This window comes from Ictidomys tridecemlineatus, chromosome 7 (assembly GCF_052094955.1).
Source record: "Ictidomys tridecemlineatus isolate mIctTri1 chromosome 7, mIctTri1.hap1, whole genome shotgun sequence".
NCBI classification, from domain to species: Eukaryota; Metazoa; Chordata; class Mammalia; order Rodentia; family Sciuridae; genus Ictidomys; species Ictidomys tridecemlineatus.
The window spans coordinates 120,022,113-120,041,838 of NC_135483.1; the positions used below are offsets into that span (position 1 = coordinate 120,022,113).

General features: G+C 37.8%; 1 protein-coding gene across 3 annotated transcripts in view; it reads left to right on the plus strand.

The window, feature by feature from the left end:
• Positions 1-1,591: 1,591 nt before the first annotated feature.
• Epc2 (enhancer of polycomb 2) overlaps positions 1,592-19,726 on the plus strand; it is a 137,337-nt gene continuing 119,202 nt past the window's right edge. Inside the window, exon 1 of one of the 3 annotated variants that reach the window (XM_021735859.3) lies at positions 1,592-2,050. In XM_021735859.3, the coding sequence (XP_021591534.1) occupies positions 1,898-2,050 (153 nt within the window). In that variant the 5' untranslated portion in view covers positions 1,592-1,897. The remainder of the gene's footprint in view (positions 2,051-19,726) is intronic. The other 2 variants (XM_005315819.4, XM_078017359.1) reach the window with 2 other exon arrangements.

Genomic DNA, 19,726 nt, shown 5'->3' on the forward strand with positions numbered 1-19,726 from the left:
AGTGAGTCACAGCGTTTCCATTGTTTCCAATAACTGGATATAAAACACTCAAATCCACTAAACAATGCTCCTACTCTTGCGGGACAAACTGGTTAGATTATTTAGACTCTGAACTCCATATCATGAACTCCATATCCACCATTCTGCCTTCAAAGGAGGAGGTGGAGAGAGAAGGGGAAAAGGGAGAGGAGGAAAAGGAGGGGAAAGAAGAGGAAGTACAGAAAGAGGTGCTAATGAATAAAGAAACAGTTTTGATGTCATGTAAACATGACTGTAGGAATCCATATTTTCGCTGTTGGACTTCAGCAAACCATCTATCAGTTATTAGAAAATGGTAAAATTGTTACACTCTTCGTGGGGATTTTGTGAGAAATCTGTAATGCTTAAAGACTAATCAAGAACTCAGCAAAAAGACGGGGATATCAACAATAGTTGGTACTTATTCGAGCCAACTTGATTTTACCTCCTCTTTGGAGCTTCCTGTAACTAGTTCAGGCTAAAACTATTTTTCCTATCTCTGAAATCTCACAGCAATTGTCTTTAGATGCCATTTCATAATTAATCACGTACTACTGCCTCGTTTCATCTAGTTTCATCTTCAAGTATTCATACCTGGGGGGGCTGTCATTTATCTTTGCAGCTGCCCCTTTCTTCGAGTATTTATAAGTCTCACTGTTATTCATGTTCCCCACCGTCGTGTCATTCTATCAACACGAAAGCTACAGAAGGACAAGAACTTTATCTCAGATTTCTTTGTGTCTTCAGAGCACACAGTATTTTACACACATCGGCCCCTTGGGAAATGCATGGTGTCTTGGTTAAACTTTTTAAATCGAACATTTAAGAACTCTTAACATTTTTGAAATCAGAGAAATATCTACGGTCCACTAAATAACTCTAGTTTGGGTGACAGATTTGAAGTTCACTTGTTGCATGCGGCAGTCTCAAACCATTAACCCTGTGTCCATGAGCATCTTCCCAGTGAACGCGAGGCTGAGCAAGGATGCCTTACTTTGGAGAGCACTTTCGGACAGGTACTTAACAGAGAATTCGGGGAAGAGAGCTGAGACTGCTGAACGTTTTCATGGCAAGCAAGACCCGGCAGGGCTGCACCCCTGAGTGGACAGACGGAATGGACCTTTCGCATCTCCCCAGGATGCGCGAACTGGAGATGCTCAGGGAGCCCTGGAAATAAGCGCTTTGGGGACGGCTGTTGGTCTCCGGTGGATAGTGTCCTTTCCCGCTCACAGACTTAGGTACACAGGAGCGGCTCAGCGCTGCCGTCTCTTGCCCGGCGCCTTCCTCGGTGTCACCCATCGAGCGGAGTGACCCGGGCGCGAAGGCACAGGCACACGTTCTGGGACGCCGGGAACTTGCGCACCTGGCACCTGTCACACCGCGAGAAACCCGGCGGGCAAGCGGAGGGGCGCCACCCGCCACCCCGTCTTCCCCAAGAGTGCCGAGGCCGAGCACGCTCCCGCCGGCCGGCAGCGCAGCGGAGAGAGTGGGTGGGCAGGCGAGGGAGGGGAAGGGAGAGGAAGAAGGGAGGGAGGGAGAGGGCGAGGCGCGTCCCCGCGGCGGGGGCGCGCTCTCGCGCGGGCTGCCGGGATCGCTCGCCGCCGCTGTGGTAATGTCCGCCATGTTGGCCATGGCGCAGGGAGCGGATCGGGCGGGCGAGCGGCGGATCTAGTGTGTGGAAGCGGCCGCGGGCGGCGGGGGGCTGTTTTCGGGCGGGGTGGGCGCCCATGCTGTGGCCGGGGGCAGTGAGGAGGAGGAGGAGGAGCGGGCCGGCCGCGCTGCACTGAGGAAGGAGGTGGAGGAGGCGGCGGGAGTCCTCCCCCCCTCCCCGCCCGCCCCGCCGCCGCCGCCCGGGCTGTTCCTGTAAGGCGGGGAGACAATGAGTAAACTCTCCTTCCGAGCGCGGGCGCTGGACGCCGCCAAACCGCTGCCCATCTACCGCGGCAAGGACATGCCTGATCTCAACGACTGCGTCTCCATCAACCGGGCCGTGCCCCAGATGCCCACCGGGATGGAGAAGGAGGAGGAATCGGTAGGGACTCGAGTGTTTATTACCCCCCCTTCCCTCCTCCCCCCTCCCCTTTGTCAGTCGGGCCTTGCCATTCACAGAGCGCTTTACGCTCGCTGGAGGGCGCCGCTGCCGCTCCAACGCATGGGACCCTACGCTGGCGGAGTAGCGTAAACTCTCGGCCGGCGCAGCGCCCGCCCGCGGCCGCCATGTTGTTGCGTCCCAGTGTTGTGATTAGCTCGCAGCGCCGCTTACGCTGCCGTAAGGGGGCCTTGCCGTAAGCGGCGGCCGGGAATGGCGCAGGGGATGCGCTGGCCGCACTTGGCGTACAGCCTCTGTTTACCTTTTTTTTTTTTTTTTTAATTTCCCCCGGCTCAAAGTTAATTAATGCTGAGCGAGCATTTGACTAGGAAATATTTCTCTTTCACTTGAAAATTTGGTTTTGCTTTGGGTTCTGTGTGCAGTGACTTAAGAAAGTAAGGCGTTTTCAAAACAAACATCTTTCAGCAAGGTAACAATCCTTCCTCCCCCGCCCGAGATGGTGCAGCGGCTTGGGGCCTTGCAGCACTGCGCTGGGGGCCTCAACTGCGGAGTGGGACGTAGCTAGAGAGCGGTCCGAGCCGTTCGAGGACTGCGAGGCACCGAACGGGCGGGCTCTGTCTGCTTTGCTGGGACGCCGGCTCTTAGTGCGCAGCGTTTTGAGGAAGCCGAGATGCTCGGACTAGCCGCCCGCGCAGCGCTTTTCTGGGCGGCGTCCCTGACAATTGCCATTGGAGGGTGATGTTTTTAGAAGTGGAGGACCTAGTACATCCAAATTGACAGTTGTGTTTTCGATAACAGGACCTTTTGGCAAAAATGTTCCCCCTACCCCGGGTTAAATTTTGCACAAGATTGAATTTCATTTGACATGGCAGAGAGTGTTTATGACTCTGGAGTGGTGCTACTTGGATGCGAAGTTCATAGTAACGGCACCTTCAAGAATTTCTTCAATGAACCCGCAGTCCCGCCTTATTGTCAACTTTGGGTGTGTGTGGATTGGTTCTTTTGCTTCTGTGACTGTCAAAAGAAAGCTCGAGGTTTCCGTGATTGGTTTTCTCTTTTGACTATTAATATTGCAGGAAATGCACTTACGCCTTTCATTGGCTGCTCGAGTTCTGACCTCATTGTGTTACCCTGTTATTACTACTTTCTACTGTGATTTAATCACATTTCTCTTTGGTGTTTGGTTACTTGAAAGACAAAATTTTCAGAAAATGATATAGCCACAGCATCAGGATGAATATTCAGTTTTTTTTTTTTTAAAGATTCGTGCTTAAAGCTCAAAGCTGACTCGTATGTAGAATTTTTTATTTTGTTTTACAGAATCTATTTTTAACTTTAGTTTTCCATGAAAAGCATAATTCAAAAACAATATTAATAGTGTGTATGAAAATTGATTGAACTTTAAGAAACAACTTTGGAAATTTCCTGTTATTTTATGGTTTTTCACCCCCCCCCAAAAAAAGGACTTATGAGTCTTAAAAGTCAATGTGTGTAATTACTTGAGGCCTATTATTTTAGAACTGAGTCAGGACCCCTGTTGTAGAATGAATCGTTAACCCCTTGAAGATACATTATTTTTATTTTTTGCACTTAGCTCTGTAACACTTGGTCCTTAGTTAACCACATGTTTAGGTATTTTATCTTGGTTTAGGGGAAAAGTTAAGATTAGTTTTATGTTTTTTTTTAAGTGCTCCTGTCATAATTTTATTTTTTGAATACAGCTTGTGATTTTCCATTTGGAGCATAAGTGCTAAACTTAAATTCTATTCATTGGCCTGCTTCACCTGCCCAATTTTAAGGAAGAAAAAAAAAAATCCGATTTTGATAGAACTGAAGTCAGAACTGCTAAATCTTTATTCTATCCTTTCTGCCTTTTTAATATTACAAGTGGAGCCCTCTCTGCTCCCTTTACAGAAGATGGAACCCAGGGGCACTCTACCTCTGAGTTAAATCCCAACCCTTCTAATTTTTAATTTTGAGGATGGATCTCTCTGAGTTGCCAAGGCTCTCCTGGAACTTGGGATTCTCCTGCCTTAGCCTTGTGAGTGGCTGGGATTACAGGCTTGGGCCACCATGATAGGCACACATGAAGGTTGTTAAAATAAACCCTAATGGATAAAATGTACAGTCTAAAGTCTTGCTTACTGGATGTGGATGTCCAGTTGGGGTATTAAGTTTTTCTTTTTCCTTGTTTTTTTTTTTTTTTAATAGCATGTGTACTATTAAAAAAATAAGACTATTTGGGCTTTCATCACGACAGCCAATTCAGTTTTTAAGCAGAATGTAGTATTTAAAAAAAAAAAGTTCTGCCTTAATAAAACAATTCTAAGCAGTAGTAAAATATAAGTTCCACAGATGTTTTGTTTCACTTGAATTGTATTTCAGTTCAGCTTCCAGCGTTGAGATATCTTAAGTGGTTATCTTCATTAGTATTTTTTTCTTAAATCATGACTTGTAAAAAAAAGAAAAAAATCCGCCCTTGGCCTATAGATTTATAATTGTTGATTGGTATTTCTAAACTATCCTTTACTGTGTGGCTGGCAAAATTTATAACTTCATTTTGAAGACTTCATGGTTGACTTCCTCCTCTTTACATCTCTTTCACTTCCCCTCCCCATAAAATTAAGGACTGTCTCCTCTTTGTAATTGTGGACTGTCATTGGACTTTGTTTATATAGTCATTGATCAATTTTGAGTTATATTCTAACAATACCTAAATATGGTAATTTAGGTTTCTTTTAGCTTTGGTGACATTGCTACTATTATTGCTGACCACATCATTCTCTCAGTCCTTGCCCCACCTCCTCATGCTAGGGATGGAACCTACGAAATTGTGCTTGCTAGGCAAGTGCTCTACCAACAAGACACATCTCCAGTCCCGTTTCATTGCCTAGGATCTGCCAGTTGATAGCCTTCTATAATTTTGTAGTACTCCTCATGGTACTTGGTCTAGGTCAAATACAATAAATGTATGTTTGTTTATTTATTTTTATTTTTTAATATTTATTTTTTAGTTATAGATGGACACATATCTTTATTTTTATGTGGCGCTGAGACTCGAACCCAGTGCCTCACTCGTGCTAGGCGAGTGCTCTACCTCTGAGCCACAATCCCAGCCCCTAAATGTGTGTTTATTTAAACTCTAAACCAGAAAAATCAGATGATAGGTAGTTCTTCTACCACTTCATGAGTGTTGTATGGTAATAGTTATTGTTTTAAATAATACCTACCATTTACTGAATACTTTGTATGCCCCAAATACTGTGCAGAGAGTTAACATATATTTCATTTAATCCTTTTTGAGGTATAACTTTACATAGAATGAGATGTAAATTTTGACAAATTTATACACTCATGGAAACAAAATATGGAACATTTCCAACACTGGTAAAATTTTCTTTATGCTTCTTTGTAGCTAGTCCTTCTGTATTGCTAGTTCCCAGCAGTCACTGATTTTGTTTTTCTTTCATTGTACATTAGTTTTGCCTTTTGTAGAACTGTATGTAAAGAGATGTACATATTTTGTTTGTATTAGGCTTCTTTTGCTCAGTGTGATGCATTTAATATCCTTGTGTGCATTTCTTTTTATTGCTGTATAGTATTCCAGTGAATTGATATACTTTATCCATCCATCTGTTGGATATTTGAATTGTTTTTGGTTTTGGATATCATTTAATCCTAGTAACAACCCTTTGAGGTGCAGTAGTTTTCTATGTTATAGCTGAAGAAATTGGAAGGTCTTACTGCTAGTAATGGGCCGGGATAGAATTTAAGCCCTTGTCTTTGATTCACCATTCCTGGGGCTGGAGTTGTGGCTCAGTGGTAGAGCGCTTGCCTAGCATGTGTGAGGCACTGGGTTCGATCCTCAGCACCACATAAAAATACATAAATAAAGGTCCATAATCACCATTCCTCATATTCAGGATTCTTACAGAACCCAGGATTATCATCTGAGTAATTGTTCATTATATTTTTTTGTAAGTAATATTTTATTTTGTATGATTTTGAGAACTTTAAAAATTGGTATTAATTGGCCAGATTATTACATTATAAAGTGTACATTTTCTTCACTTAACTCTGACTCTGTCTTGTTTTTCCTTTCTGGTATTGGAGAATCAAACCCTGGGCCTTGTGCTTGTGTGCTCATTAAGCATGGTCTCTACCATTGGGCTATATCCCCTGTCTTAGCTTTGCTCTTTGCATTTTGGATTTTTCTTTTTTTTCTAAGTAGTTCATAAGCTTTGCTTCTCCCCATTTTCAGTATTATCATTGAATGTTTAAGTTATTTTATGCATGTAAGAATTTTGCAGGAAGCTATACATTTTATTATTTAGATTTTTTCTCTTATTGCATGTAAAATACCGTTTACTCATAGATATGGCTGCAGTATTGGTCTTTATCGTATTAATTAACTCTCACAGATATATGTAGACTTGAGATATTTCTTCATACCAGCATGAGCCAAAGTCTACCTGAACCATTATGACTCTGCTTATTTTTAAAGAAAAAGATCATGACTGATTGGAATTGTCATTTCAGAGACAACTTGGCACTAATGTATTTTATGTTTCATAATAGATTCTGCAAAAGATACAAAGTGCAGTTTTGCAAATTGACATTGTAAAAACATGAAACATTTCTTTCAGCAAAAGCAAATGACATGTCAGGTATTCACTAAATATCAGGCTTTATCTAAATAACATATTGAGAGGGGTTCATATATCAAAAAGTTTGAGTGAGTTTGTATTGACATGTTGTTAGGACTAAAAGATAATGTAGACCTTGATTTCATGAAACGTGAGACATTAAGAAACATATAGTGTCTGGAAAATTGGCAGAAGCTACTGGTTTAAATCATGATAGACATTAAAAGAACATTAGAAAAAGTTAAATGTCAGTGCAGTTGAATGAAGTGAGAGACAACTTACTGAATATATAACTCAGGCTTCAAGGAGAAAGAACCAATTCAGGTTTTTATTTGGTTATAGGGTATAGTTGAAACAAATATCTGAGTAAAGGAATATTTAAAACAAGTTCTGTGTATGTTAGAAAATATGGAAGAACCTTTCTTTTAGTTTACTTATCTTTCCGTGCTTATCCTTCTACCCTACCCCTGCTGATCTAAACCTTAGAAGGGTACTACTGTTAATCATTCTCTCAGCTGTTTTTTTTTTTCACACTTGGACACTTGGATGTACATACATCTTTTTTTATTCTTCTTCCTTTTCTTTTGTTACCTTCTACATCATCAGCACTAGAAACTATTTAAACTATAAGACAGCCCTCAGTATACTTGATGAATAAGTGAATAAAAATTGGTATGGAGATTAGGTTGAAAAAATGTGAAATTAAACCAGCTTGTAGAGAGTTTTGAATGTGGGGTCCAGGAGTTGGTAGAGTGTTGTAGAAGAAGAAAGATCTTTTGAGATGCAAATCTGGAGTCACTGTTTCTAATTTTGGTTTTGTCATTAAGTAGCCATATCTTAACCTCAGGTTGTTCATCAGGATCATCATCACAAAAAACATTTTTTGAGTGTGTTAGTGTGTTTGAGTCCTGTGCTTTGTTAAATTCAGGAGATAGTTGAGATGGTTTAGAGCTCTCATTATAATAATAAGATGTGTAAATGCTATTCCTCTTTTCCAGGAGACTCTGAAGTTTCAGAAATTAAGTAAAGCGTGTAAAATCACCTAGTTAAAGAGAACACAATAGAGTTGAGATTAGAACTCAGGCCCTATGGCTGATTGACTCCATGGCCCTGAGCTTCATTGTTACACTGCTTCATTTGTGTAATGGGTGGCTTGAAAACTAAATTACATCTAAGATCCATTATAGCTTTACCGTTCTACACTTTATTATCCCGTAGGCACAGTGGAGTCACTGAAAGTATTCTACTTAAGGGAATGATAGACTGAAAGAGGCTGATATATCCACATTTCTTTGAAAAATATAAAGGAATGATTTATCCATGGTGTAAGTTTAGATTTCATCTCTATCACTTTTCCCAAAATGAGCCCTATAAATATTTGAAGGATGGGATGATTAGGATGCTTTCAAGTAACAGAAACCAAACCTGGTTATTTTAAGGAACTGGGAATTGTTAACACTTGAATAATAAGTCAGAAGGCCAGGAAATAGGGCAGCTATAGGCCCTTTAGTAGCAAGTGATATTAATATTTTTGAACTCTTAACAGTTCCCAATCTTTTGAGAAAAAACTGTGGGATATTTAACTGTGTGTGTTCTGGAGCCAGACTATGTAGGTTTGAGTCCTTGAGCAGATTAATGTCATTTATAAAATCCCATAGGGTTGTTGAGAGTATGAATTATAGTGTGCTTGGAACAGTTTGTGGCCTGTAGTAAGCATTCAGTAAATATTAGATGTTACTACTATCATCATTGTTATATTTCTTTTCCTTTAGAATTCCAGATTCTTGAGATGGAGAGCATTATTGGTCTCTATTGCATCAGGTCTCTAGTTCTAATTAAGTCTGCTCCTCAGGGATCTGACATGAGAGGTCTGCTACTGATGGGTATATAACATGGTCTCAAACTTAGGGAGTTTTTTAATCCATGGTTTGTCCCAAGGTGAATTTGTATATTTACTTTATTTTTAAAACTTTTAGTTGATCAGAATATTTTGTTGGTATTACATTTTTAAATAAATTTAAATTAAGAACTAGAAAATAAATCTTTAGAGTCCTTTTAAGAAAGCAAATCCTTCACAAGGGACAAGTTTTGTGTGGCCTTGAAGAAATTATTGAAACCTCTGGGCCCTTAGTTTCCTCATTGCTGAAATAGAACTGGATTGAATGATCTTTAAATTACCTTTGGTTTTAAAAATTACTTGCATCTATGAATTCACATGTCTATCTCTGGGCATATTGTCCAGACTTAAGTAGATGAAAAAAACTAACAAAAGTGCCACTAAGTGTTAAGAAAATATTAATATTAATGTGACACTAAATATTAGGAAAGTACTAATGCATAAGGTTTAACTCCTTAGTACCTTATTAGGATGCCATCATCTTGGCTTGGGGTTCTTTTTTTAAATGAGAATCAATTGCATTTATGGACCATTTGATACTAAATTTTCTTAGAAATCAATAGAGCAATCTACTCTATATCTTTTGAGTATGATCATTTCTGCAATTTTTATTTTCTTTCACTGTCTTTGCTTCTCTTATTCGTTGCTGTTAAGTGTTCAGAATTTTGGTAGTATTTTAAGTGTTTTTAAATAGCTCCTATTTTTACTTGAGGTTGTGTGTAAGAATGTGTGTGTGAAAGTTATGTATGTATGAGAGTGTATGTGTATATGTATATGTGAGGAAGAGAGAGAATATTGCATTTATTCTCCTAACTAGACTAAATATGTTAAGGACATTATTATTATTATTACTACTAGGGATTGAGCCGAGGAGCACTTTTACCACAGAACCACATCCTCAGCTCTTTATTTTTATTCTTTTTGGAGACAGGGTCTCACTAACTTGCTTAGGACCTTGTTAAGTTGTTGAGGCTGGCCTTGAACTTGTGATCCTCCTGCTCAGCCTCCTGAGCCATCGGAATTACAGGTGTGGGTCACCATGCCTGACTTATCATTTGTTTTTATTCTGTACCTAAGGCAAGCATGATAGCAATCCAGGCACTTCTGTCACTTTCTTATGTTTTGGAAAATTTATAACATAGGCATTGACCATGATGCTAATCACTTGAATTGAGTTTGGTTGTATAATTAAACATAGCTTTGAGTTTTTTGTTTGTTTGATTTTTTTAACCTTTATTTAATTTATTGTTATGTGGTGCTGAGGATTGAATCCAGGACTTTGCACATGCTATCTGAGCACTCTACTGCTGAGCCACACCTCAGTCCTTCATTGAGTTTTAAGTAGAGTTGAACTGGAGAAATGGTAATAGAAGGAAAGGTAGATTGATAGAAATAAGCCATGAAAGAGACCAATATAGATAACAAAAAGTCTATCATGATTGATTTTATCTTAAGGCTAATCCTTTAAGAAAAAAGGATTATGTGCCTTGTCTATGCTATATTAATAGAATACAGTATCATATTTGCCTACTTCATTGCTCAGGCCTGTTCCTTGTGAACTTAATTTTATGAAGGATAATGTCAGTCACTTCCAGATTCTCTTCACCCTTTTCTTTTTCCTTCCTTCCTTCCTGCCTTCCTTCCTTCCTTCCTTCCTTCCTTCCTTCCTTCCTTCCTTCCTTCCTTCCTTCCTTCCTTCCTTCTTTCTTTCTTTCTTTCTTTCTTTCTTTCTTTCTTTCTTTCTTTCTTTCTTTCTTTCTTTCTCAGGGGCACTGAATCACTGAACCACATCCTTAGTCCTCTTTTTGTATTTTATTTAGAGACAGGGTCTCACTGTGTTGCTTAGCACCTTGCCATTGCTGAGGTTGGCTTTGAACCTGTGATCTTCCTTCTGAGCTGCTGGGATTATAGGCGTGTGCAACTGTACCTGGCATCATTTTCTTTTATTTATTTGCTTTTTGGGTCTCTTTTTTTTCCCCTGTCAGCTTGTATGTTGTGAAGTCAGTGGAATGTAGCAGAGTGGAAGAGTCTATTAGCTAGCGCTCTAATTCCTATCTTCACTTCCCAACTTTTTTTTCCTTCCTTTTTCTTTTTCTTCCTTCCTTCTTTTTTTTTCTTCCTCCTTTTTTATTTTGGATGGGCAAAGGACTTGAGGCTGTTGATGGGGGAGATGACAGGCAAAGTTGACTATTTTAATGCTAATTTGATAAACTTGCCTGGGCTCTGCCACTTTCCCTATGTGTGGCAAGATAAAGAAGTGTCTCAAAGGGTAGTTTTTTTGAGGCAAAAGATTAAAATTTTTTTTTTAAAAATAAGGGATTGGCTTCCTGAATACATTTGGAACTTTTTTAAAGATTTTTTTTTAAATAGATGGACACAGTATCTTTATCTTTTTTTTTTTTTTAATGTGATGCTGAGGATCAAACCCAGTGCCTCATACATGGCAGGCAAGCTCTCTACCCCTGAGCCTCAACCCCAGCCTGAGATTTAAAGGTTTTTTGTTAATAGTTTAGTGGACCTTGTATGCCACTTAATGGTAACTGCTGTTTTCTCTTAACAATTTTCAGTTACACAGAATAACAAATATAAAGGAGTATGAAAGAGTAAAATATATAGAACATCCTTGTACATTATTCTTTGATATAGTTTCATACTTTTTCTCTTGCCAATTAAATATAGCTGTAAAACATTAGCAAATTAATACGTATATTTTTCTCCTCCTTTTGCTGTTCTGTGGCAGAGCAGTTAATAATCAAGTTGGTTAGAAAAAAATTACAGACCTTGATAATTAGTGGCTGAGAGAATGAGATCTTCAACTAATTTTTGTAATAATTGAGTCCTAAATAATTGATAGTTAAATATTGCATTTTTCAGATTTGATTTTTTAAAAAAAAATGTTAGGTTACTTAGTCATAGAGAAAAAATAGATTTTATTGATGAAATTCTCTGCAGTGGGTGGTATACACTAGAGAAGTGAATAAAGAGAGAGATTCTAATATACCAGTGAACTTTGGGATGAATTATGTTTGGAGACTGGTATAATATTGAAGAGGGGAGTCATGCCACATATTGATTGCTTTCATGTTTTTCAACTGGATTATTGTCAGCATTCAAATTTTAGTTGGTGATATTAGGACTGTTGCTGACAAAACTGGAAGTTTTTTTTTTTTAACATTTATCTGTTGCTCATTAATTTCTGGTATTATTTCAGTTCAGATAATTAAAAACTGCATCCTCCCTCAATTTCCAAATGAAGGCATGATTTGGGAACCATTATCTAGGACTTCTTAACTTTTTTTGTTTGTGTGCGCCATGGATTCTTGGCAGTCTGCTGACCTCAGAATAACATATGTGCATAAAGTCAGATAGGCCAATTATGTTTAAATATATGATACCATTAAAACACTAAATGGGGGCATTGTTTTTTATGGTACTGGGGTTTGAACCTAGGGACACTTTACTACTGATATATATTCTAAGCCCTTTTTACTTTTTATTTTTAGACAGGATCTCACTAAGTTGCCCAAACTGGCCTTGAACTGGTGATCCTCCCACCTCAACCTCCTGAATAGTTGAGATGACAAGTTTATGCTACTATACCCTGCTAAAACAGGTTTTATTATTTTTAACACATTAGAAACAAGTTGTAAAGTTGGATCTTAATTTTGAAATAGTGATGAGTATAAACAATACTTTGACAAATGGCAACCACATAACCTGATGTGAAAAGATCTATGATTTTGCTTGATGCGGTGGTGCACACCTATCATCCCAGTGATTCAGGAGGCTAAGACAGGAGGATTGCAAATTCAAAGACAAGCCTCAGCAATTCAGTAAGGCCCTAAGCAATTTAGTGAGACTATGTCTAAAAATAAAAAAGGATTGTGGATGTGGCTTAGTGGTTAAGCATTCCTGGATCCAATCTCTAGTATGCCCCCCAATCTGTGATTTCTGTTGATATAGATAGTCAAAGGTATTACTTACACTACAGATCTGTTGCCTACTTTAGTAATCAAAGGAAATGTTAAATTAGAGGTTAGGGGAATTAAAGAAATTACTTTTGTCATGCAAGTTCACAGATCAATCAGTTCTTTCTATGGATATTTTGGATATCTGAGATCTGAGGTTCAGAACCCCCCAGGAGAATTTCCATGGCCCATTGGGCAGTCTTATTCCTGTGTTATCCTAGCTCCAAGTATATAGGCCGGCTGCAGATTTTATTATCATCACTAAACATTACAAAATTTTATTTTATTACCATCACTATTGTTACAAAAGGATATACATAAACAGTGTCCTTCAGATCCATGATTCTACAGCTAACTATTAGAATGTATGTGTGTTGTAGAATATTTTCTGGATGGATAATTTTTACTTGGTAAAATAGCCAACTATTTCTCTTGTGCTCATTTTACATGCAAATAATATGCCACCTTCAAGTTAATTCTCAAAGTAGAGTCATAAAACCAGATAATTTTGGTGTGGTGGTGTATGCCTGTGGCTCGGGAGGCTGCCTTAGCAAAAGCGAGGTTTTTAAGCAACTCAGTGAGACCCTGTCTCTAAATAAAAAAGACAAAATAGGGCTAGGGAGATGACTCAGTGGCTGAGTGTCCCTGAATCTAATCCCTGGTGCCAAAAAAAAAAAAAAAAAAAAAGGAAAGAAAACAATCTTTATAAAGAATTGAGAATTGGCAAATTATTAGTTTTTTTTGTTAGGTTGTTTGGAGTTTGGATAGCAAACCTTAACTTGTCATTTCCATGTGGGAATTTGGTTGTCAGTAAAACCTTGCATTATGCATAGAACTTTTGTTTATATTCCTATATTAAAAAATTAAAATCAGATTAACTAAAGATTAAGTGATTTATCAGGATATTTTCTTTCTTTTTCTTCCCTGGTACTGGAGATTGAATCCAGAGGCACTCTGCCTCTGACATACACCCCTAGCCTTTTTTATTTTTTGATTTTGAGACAGGGTCTTGTTAAATTGTTAAGATTGACCTTGAAATTGCAATCCTCCTGCCTTAGACTCCAGAATCCCTGGAATTACAGGTGTGTCCTACTGTGGCTTCTTATATTTATTAGTGGTTTCAAGTAGCAACTTGGATCAGAGGAGCAGCAGTAGGGAATACCCTACTGAAGGAAGCTCCCTTATTTTCAGGTATCATGTAGTCAAGCCAGGTATTTCATAGACAGCCCTCTCACACCTGTAATCCCAGGGTCTCAGGAGGATCACATGTTCAGAGCCAGCCTCTGCAACTTAGTGAGGCCCCAGCAACTTGGCAAGACCCTGTCTCAAAAAATAAAAAAGGGGATGTGGCTCAGTGGTTAAGCACCCCTAGGTTCAATCCCCCAGTACTCCTATCCCCCCAAATAGCATCCATACCCTCTCAAACTTTCAGTGACATTGTTTTTGATATTTATTCATTCAGTATATAGTCCCATGAACATTGGGGCTATGTTACCTTTGTGTCTTCCATCATCTGGTACAGGGACTTGGCATATGGTAACTGCTCACTAAATTTTCATTGGCTGAATGAGAAATACCTGCTATCTGCTTTAAACGTGAAAAAGAATATGATGTGTTACCTGTTTTCTGGCTGCTGGAAGTCCTGTAGGGGAGAAAAGAGTTGCATACAGATAATTTCATATGAGGTATATTGTGTTATCATGGCAGATAAAATTGATAGTACGGGAATTTATATCAGGAGGGACATAATTTGAGTGGGAGTATTTACGAATTCATGTAATAACTAATTGACTATTATATATTACTGAATTACATTTTACATGTTGTTATTGAAGTGATCTGTCAGAATTGCATGAGTTTTTTAAGACAGGTGTCATTACTTTCATATAGGGAATTATGTGATACCTAAGAGTAGTTAAAGGGTTGAAACAATTTTTGTGGTCTAATATAGATTCACCCTTCAGGACAGGCAAAGGTGTATTTATTAATGGTGTATTAAAAGAATTCTGAGGAAAAGAAACTGTAAAGGATGTCATAAAGAAATAGTGCTACTTGATTATTGTACAAGTAATGCATCAGTTTTATTTGTCTGCTTTTTGTAAAGTGCTTGGAAGAAGATTGCCTATCCACTGTTGGTGCTTGGTCAGTAGGAATTACATGTTGGCTTTATTAGCAGAATTCATCAGGGTTTTCAAATAACCCCAAAAGAAATATAAAAAGATTTCGGTCAGCAATTCTCAAAGTTTAGCATGCATTAGAATTCCTTGGAGGCTTTGTTAAAACAGATCTCTGGGTCTTACCCCATAGTGTCTGATTTAGTAGGTCTAGTGTGGGCCCTGAGAGTTTGCATTTAAAAAATGTTCCCAGGTGATCCTGATGCCACTTGTCTAGGGACCCAACTTTGAGAAACATCACCTTAACAGATAGAATAGTGGTTCTCAGCCACACATTAGAATATTTAGGATGCTTTTATAAAGTCCATGTGTAAATTACCAATCAAGTCATAATTTAAGGGTGATTCTGATATAGTAGGATGATTTGTCTAGGTAGAAAAATGTGTGTGTATGCTCATAATCTATGCCTTTTGTCTTAACATTTTGACACTTTCAGCATTTCTTTAGCTTTAATTGACTTTCAAACTTTTTTTAACTGACTTGTTTGTTTATGTATAACTGAAAAAGTGTACCTCAACAGACACACATGTATGTCTATGCATTAATACAATTCATTTTCACTGTTTAGGCATTTATGTTCTATAAAGTTACCATGGGCGCAGAATTATTGAATACTGATCCTTACGGGACATACATGGTTATGTTCCTGTGAGCCACTGATTTGGTTCAGTTAATGAATACTTAGCTTTTTGTTTTATGCGTTTTTCTATTTAAAAGTGCCTTATTTAATATATGTCATTGATTCATTGACATTGAACTCACAGCAGCATTCTAACTCATCGACTTCTTGTGCTTGGAACACTAGACTATACTTCACTGTTTGGGGGCCCCTTTAGACAGTAAAACCAATTACAAAAAGTACAAAAATAGGAAAAACCTGCCACTGAATAGAATGTGAGAAGGACATTTGTTTATAGTGTGAGATCTGAAACACAAGTGTCACCCTGTTTGATCTTATTTGGGAATGTGTTGATGACTCAAATTTTTCACTGCTTTGCACATGTTTACAAATGATTTTGAAAGCGCTGTATTAATTTTGGTGCTACAAATAAAATTTAGTGAATAAGCAAATATGGGAATTTGCAAGTAATAAGTATCAGCTAAGTCTACATATTTTTTCCCTTTTCAGTTCTATTGTGTTAAAAATAATTTTGGTCATAAGCTATTAAATTGGTTTTCTTGATTAGTGGTTCATTGGTTCATCCTACAGATTGAAAAATACTGCTGTAATTGATTCAACATTACGTGTTATAAATATATTATTTCTTAAACTATAAATGGTGATGCCGAACATATATATATAAACATGTGTATATGTGAGTATGCATTTCCCTTTCTATATTTGGGGAATACAGGGTTTAATTTTGATTATGGGGAGCTAGGTTTTGTTGGGTACATCATTATGTGTGCATTTGTAGTAGGTTACTATGGTTGGATGTGGTCTACAGGCAGTGTTATGGGTGGTGGTGGCAGTGGTAGAAGACTAGAAATAAAGTTAGTTGGGAGTACACTGGAAATCTGATTTCTGGCTCTGGGATTTTAGTAAATTATGACAGAATAACAACTATTTGGATAACTTGTAGTAAAAGGAATTTCATTGAAGTCTTTATGTCGGGGATTCTTAACTGAGGTCCTTGGCACCTAAACAGACTTCCTGAGGTCTGTGAACTTCCTGCACTTCTTTCTCTTTTCTTCTCTCCCTTTTTTCTTTCCCATAGTTTGTGTGTTTTCCTTCTGCCTCCCAAAGAATCATCAGGCCTAGAGTAAGTGACCATAGAATTCATTTACCATGAAGTAACAGAGGAGGTTAAGAATCACATTTTAATTGATAATGTATCCTCTATTCTGTACCATTGGTCCACCCGCCTGTTTTGCTACCAGTACCATGCTGTTTTAGTTACTATTGCTCTGTAATATAGTTTGAAATCTGGTATCGCTATACCGCCTGATTCACACTTCCTGATTAGAATTGCTTTTGCTATTCTGGGTCTTTTATTTTTCCATATGAATTTCATGATTGCTTTATCTATTTCTACAAGAAATGCTGTTGGGATTTTGATTGGCATTGCATTAAACCTATAAAGAACTTTTGGTAATATCGCCATTTTGATGATGTTAGTTCTGCCTATCCATGAACAGGGTATATTTTTCCATCTTCTAAGGTCTTCTACTTTTCTCTTTAGGGTTCTGTAGTTTTCATTGTATAAATCTTTCACCTCTTTTGTTAGGTTGATTCCCAAGTATTTTATTTTTTTTGAGGATATTGTGAATGGAGTGTTTTTCTTCATTTCCGTTTCAGAAGTTTTGTTGCTGATATACAGAAATGCCTTTGATTTATGCGTGTTGATTTTATATCCTGCCACGCTCACCATCTCTAGCAGTCAGAGAAATGCAAATCAAAACCACCCTAAGATACCATCTCACTCCAGTAAGATTGGCAGCCATTATGAAGTCAAACAACAACAAGTGCTGGCAAGGATGTGGGGAAAAGGGTACTCTTGTACATTGCTGGTGGTGCGGCCAATTTGGAAAGCAGTATGGAGATTCCTGGGAAAGCTGGGAATGGAACCACCATTTGACCCAGCTATTGCCCTTCTCAGACTATTCCCTGAAGACCTTAAAAGAGCGTACTACAGGGATACTGCCACATCGATGTTCATAGCAGCACAATTCACAATAGCTAGACTGGAATGCTAGAAGAAAGAATACTGAATGTTTTCACATTCAATAAATTAACAATAAATGTTTGTGGATAGACATGATTAATAATTTAATTATTTGTGCTGTGGACTGAGCTAAGTGCTAGGGAGAAATCCCCATTTTTGAAAATTACACAGTTTGTAATTGTTTTCTGTAAGCACCCTACTATGAGTAAGATCATGTGTTACTTGTCTTTTTGTGCCTGGCTTATTTTTGAATATAATAGTCACCTGTGCTGTGCATACTGTTGTCAATGACAGGATTTCTTTTTCTTTTTTTGTGACTGAACACGATTCCATTGTGCATGCGTACTACATTTCCCTTATCCATTCATCAGTTGATGGACACCTAGGTTGTTTCCTTTTCTTGGCTATTGTGAATAGTGTTGCAGTGAACATGGAATGCAGATCTTATTCACATACTGATATTTTTGTTTTTAATATATACCCAGTAGTGGGATTGCTGAATTATATGGTAGTTCTATTAAGTTTTTGAGCACACTCCATACTGTTTTCCAAAATGACCGCATTAATTTACATTCTTACAGAGTGTATGGGTTCCCTTTTCTCCCCATCCTTGCCATCCTTGTCTTTTTAATAATAGCCATTGTAATTGGAGTGAGGTGATATCTCATTGTAGTTTGGCCTTGGAATTTCCTGATGATTGGAATTTCCATATTGTTTTTCTTTATTTCTAGTACAGATAATACTCTTTTGATGTATATAACAACACTGCTGAATTTTGTGTCTTCTTTTTAGAAGTGTCTAGTTAGTCTATTGCCTATTTTAAAATCTGGGTTGGTTTTTTTTTTGGTTGGTGTTATTGAGTTTTCTAGAGTTCTGTATATTTTCTGCATATTAACCCCTTGTTCCATGTACAGTTTGCAGGTATTTTCTCCCATTCTGTAGGTTTTCTCTTCACTCTGTTGATTATGTCCTTTTCTGTGCAGAATCTTTTTAGTTTGATGCAATCCCTTTTGTCTTATTTTTGTTTTTGTTTCCTGTGCTTTGGGGATCTTATCCAAAAAATCCTTGTGTATTCCAATGTCTTGAAGCATTTTCCCCCCCTATTTTCTTCTCGTAATTTCCCATTTTGAAGTCAGTCTTTAATCCATTTTGAGTTGATTTTTGTAACTGGTGAGAAAGAAGGGTCTACTTTTATTCTTCTTTATGTGGATACCCACTTTTTCCAGCACCATTCTTTGTAAAGGCTGTCCTTTCTCCAGTGCATATTCTTTGCACTCTTGTTGAAAATCAGTTTACTTTGATTTGTTAGTTTACTTACAGGCTTGTTGTTCTGAAGCATTGGTGCATGTGTGTGCACACATACATAGGTGTGCACTCCAGTGTCTTGCCGTTTTGATTACTATAGCATTGTAGTATATTTTGAGATCTGTATGTAATACCTACTGCTGTTTTCTTCCCCCCTCTTCCTTAAAATTGCTTTGGCTATTTGGATTTCTTTTATGGTTCCGTTACAAATATAAGGGTTTTCCCCAAGTTTTGTGAAGAATGTCCCTGGTATTTTAAAATCTGGGTTTGTATTTTATTGAGTTTTCTAGAGTTCTGTATATTTTCTGCGTATTAACCCCTTGTTCCATGTACAGTTTGCATCGACTGCATTGACTTTTTTAATTTCTTTGGGTAATACGGACATATTTAACATATTGATTTGTCCAGTCTTGGGTTGTTTCATTTTTTTGTGTCCTCTTCAATTTGTTCATCAAAGTTTTATAGTTTCCTTGTAGATTGTTTATTCATTTCTTTGATTAAATTTATTCTTAGGTATTTTTTTAGGCTATTGTATTGCTTTTCTTTATTTCTAGTATAGATAATACTCTCTTGATGTATATAACAACACTGCTGAATTTTGTATGCTGATTTTTTTTTCCTACAACATTTCTGAAGTCATTTATTTTAATAGTTTTTATGGTGAATTCTGTGGAGTTTTCTGTATATAAGATTTATCATCTGCAAACAGTCACATTTGACTTCCTCTTTTCCAGTTTGGATGCTCTTTATTTCTTTCCCTTGCCTGATTGCTCTGGCTAGGACTTTGAATAAAAGTGGTGAAAGGGGCATTTTTGTCTTGTTTCAGAGATCAGATAGAAAACTTTAGCTCTTCCTCACTTAGGATAATATTAGCTGTTGATGAACATATGGCCTTTATTCTGTTCTTCTTATACCTAATTTGTTAACACAGATTTATCATGAAGGGATGTTGAATTTTATGAAAAGCTTTTTCTGCATCTGTTGAGATGATCATGTAGTTTT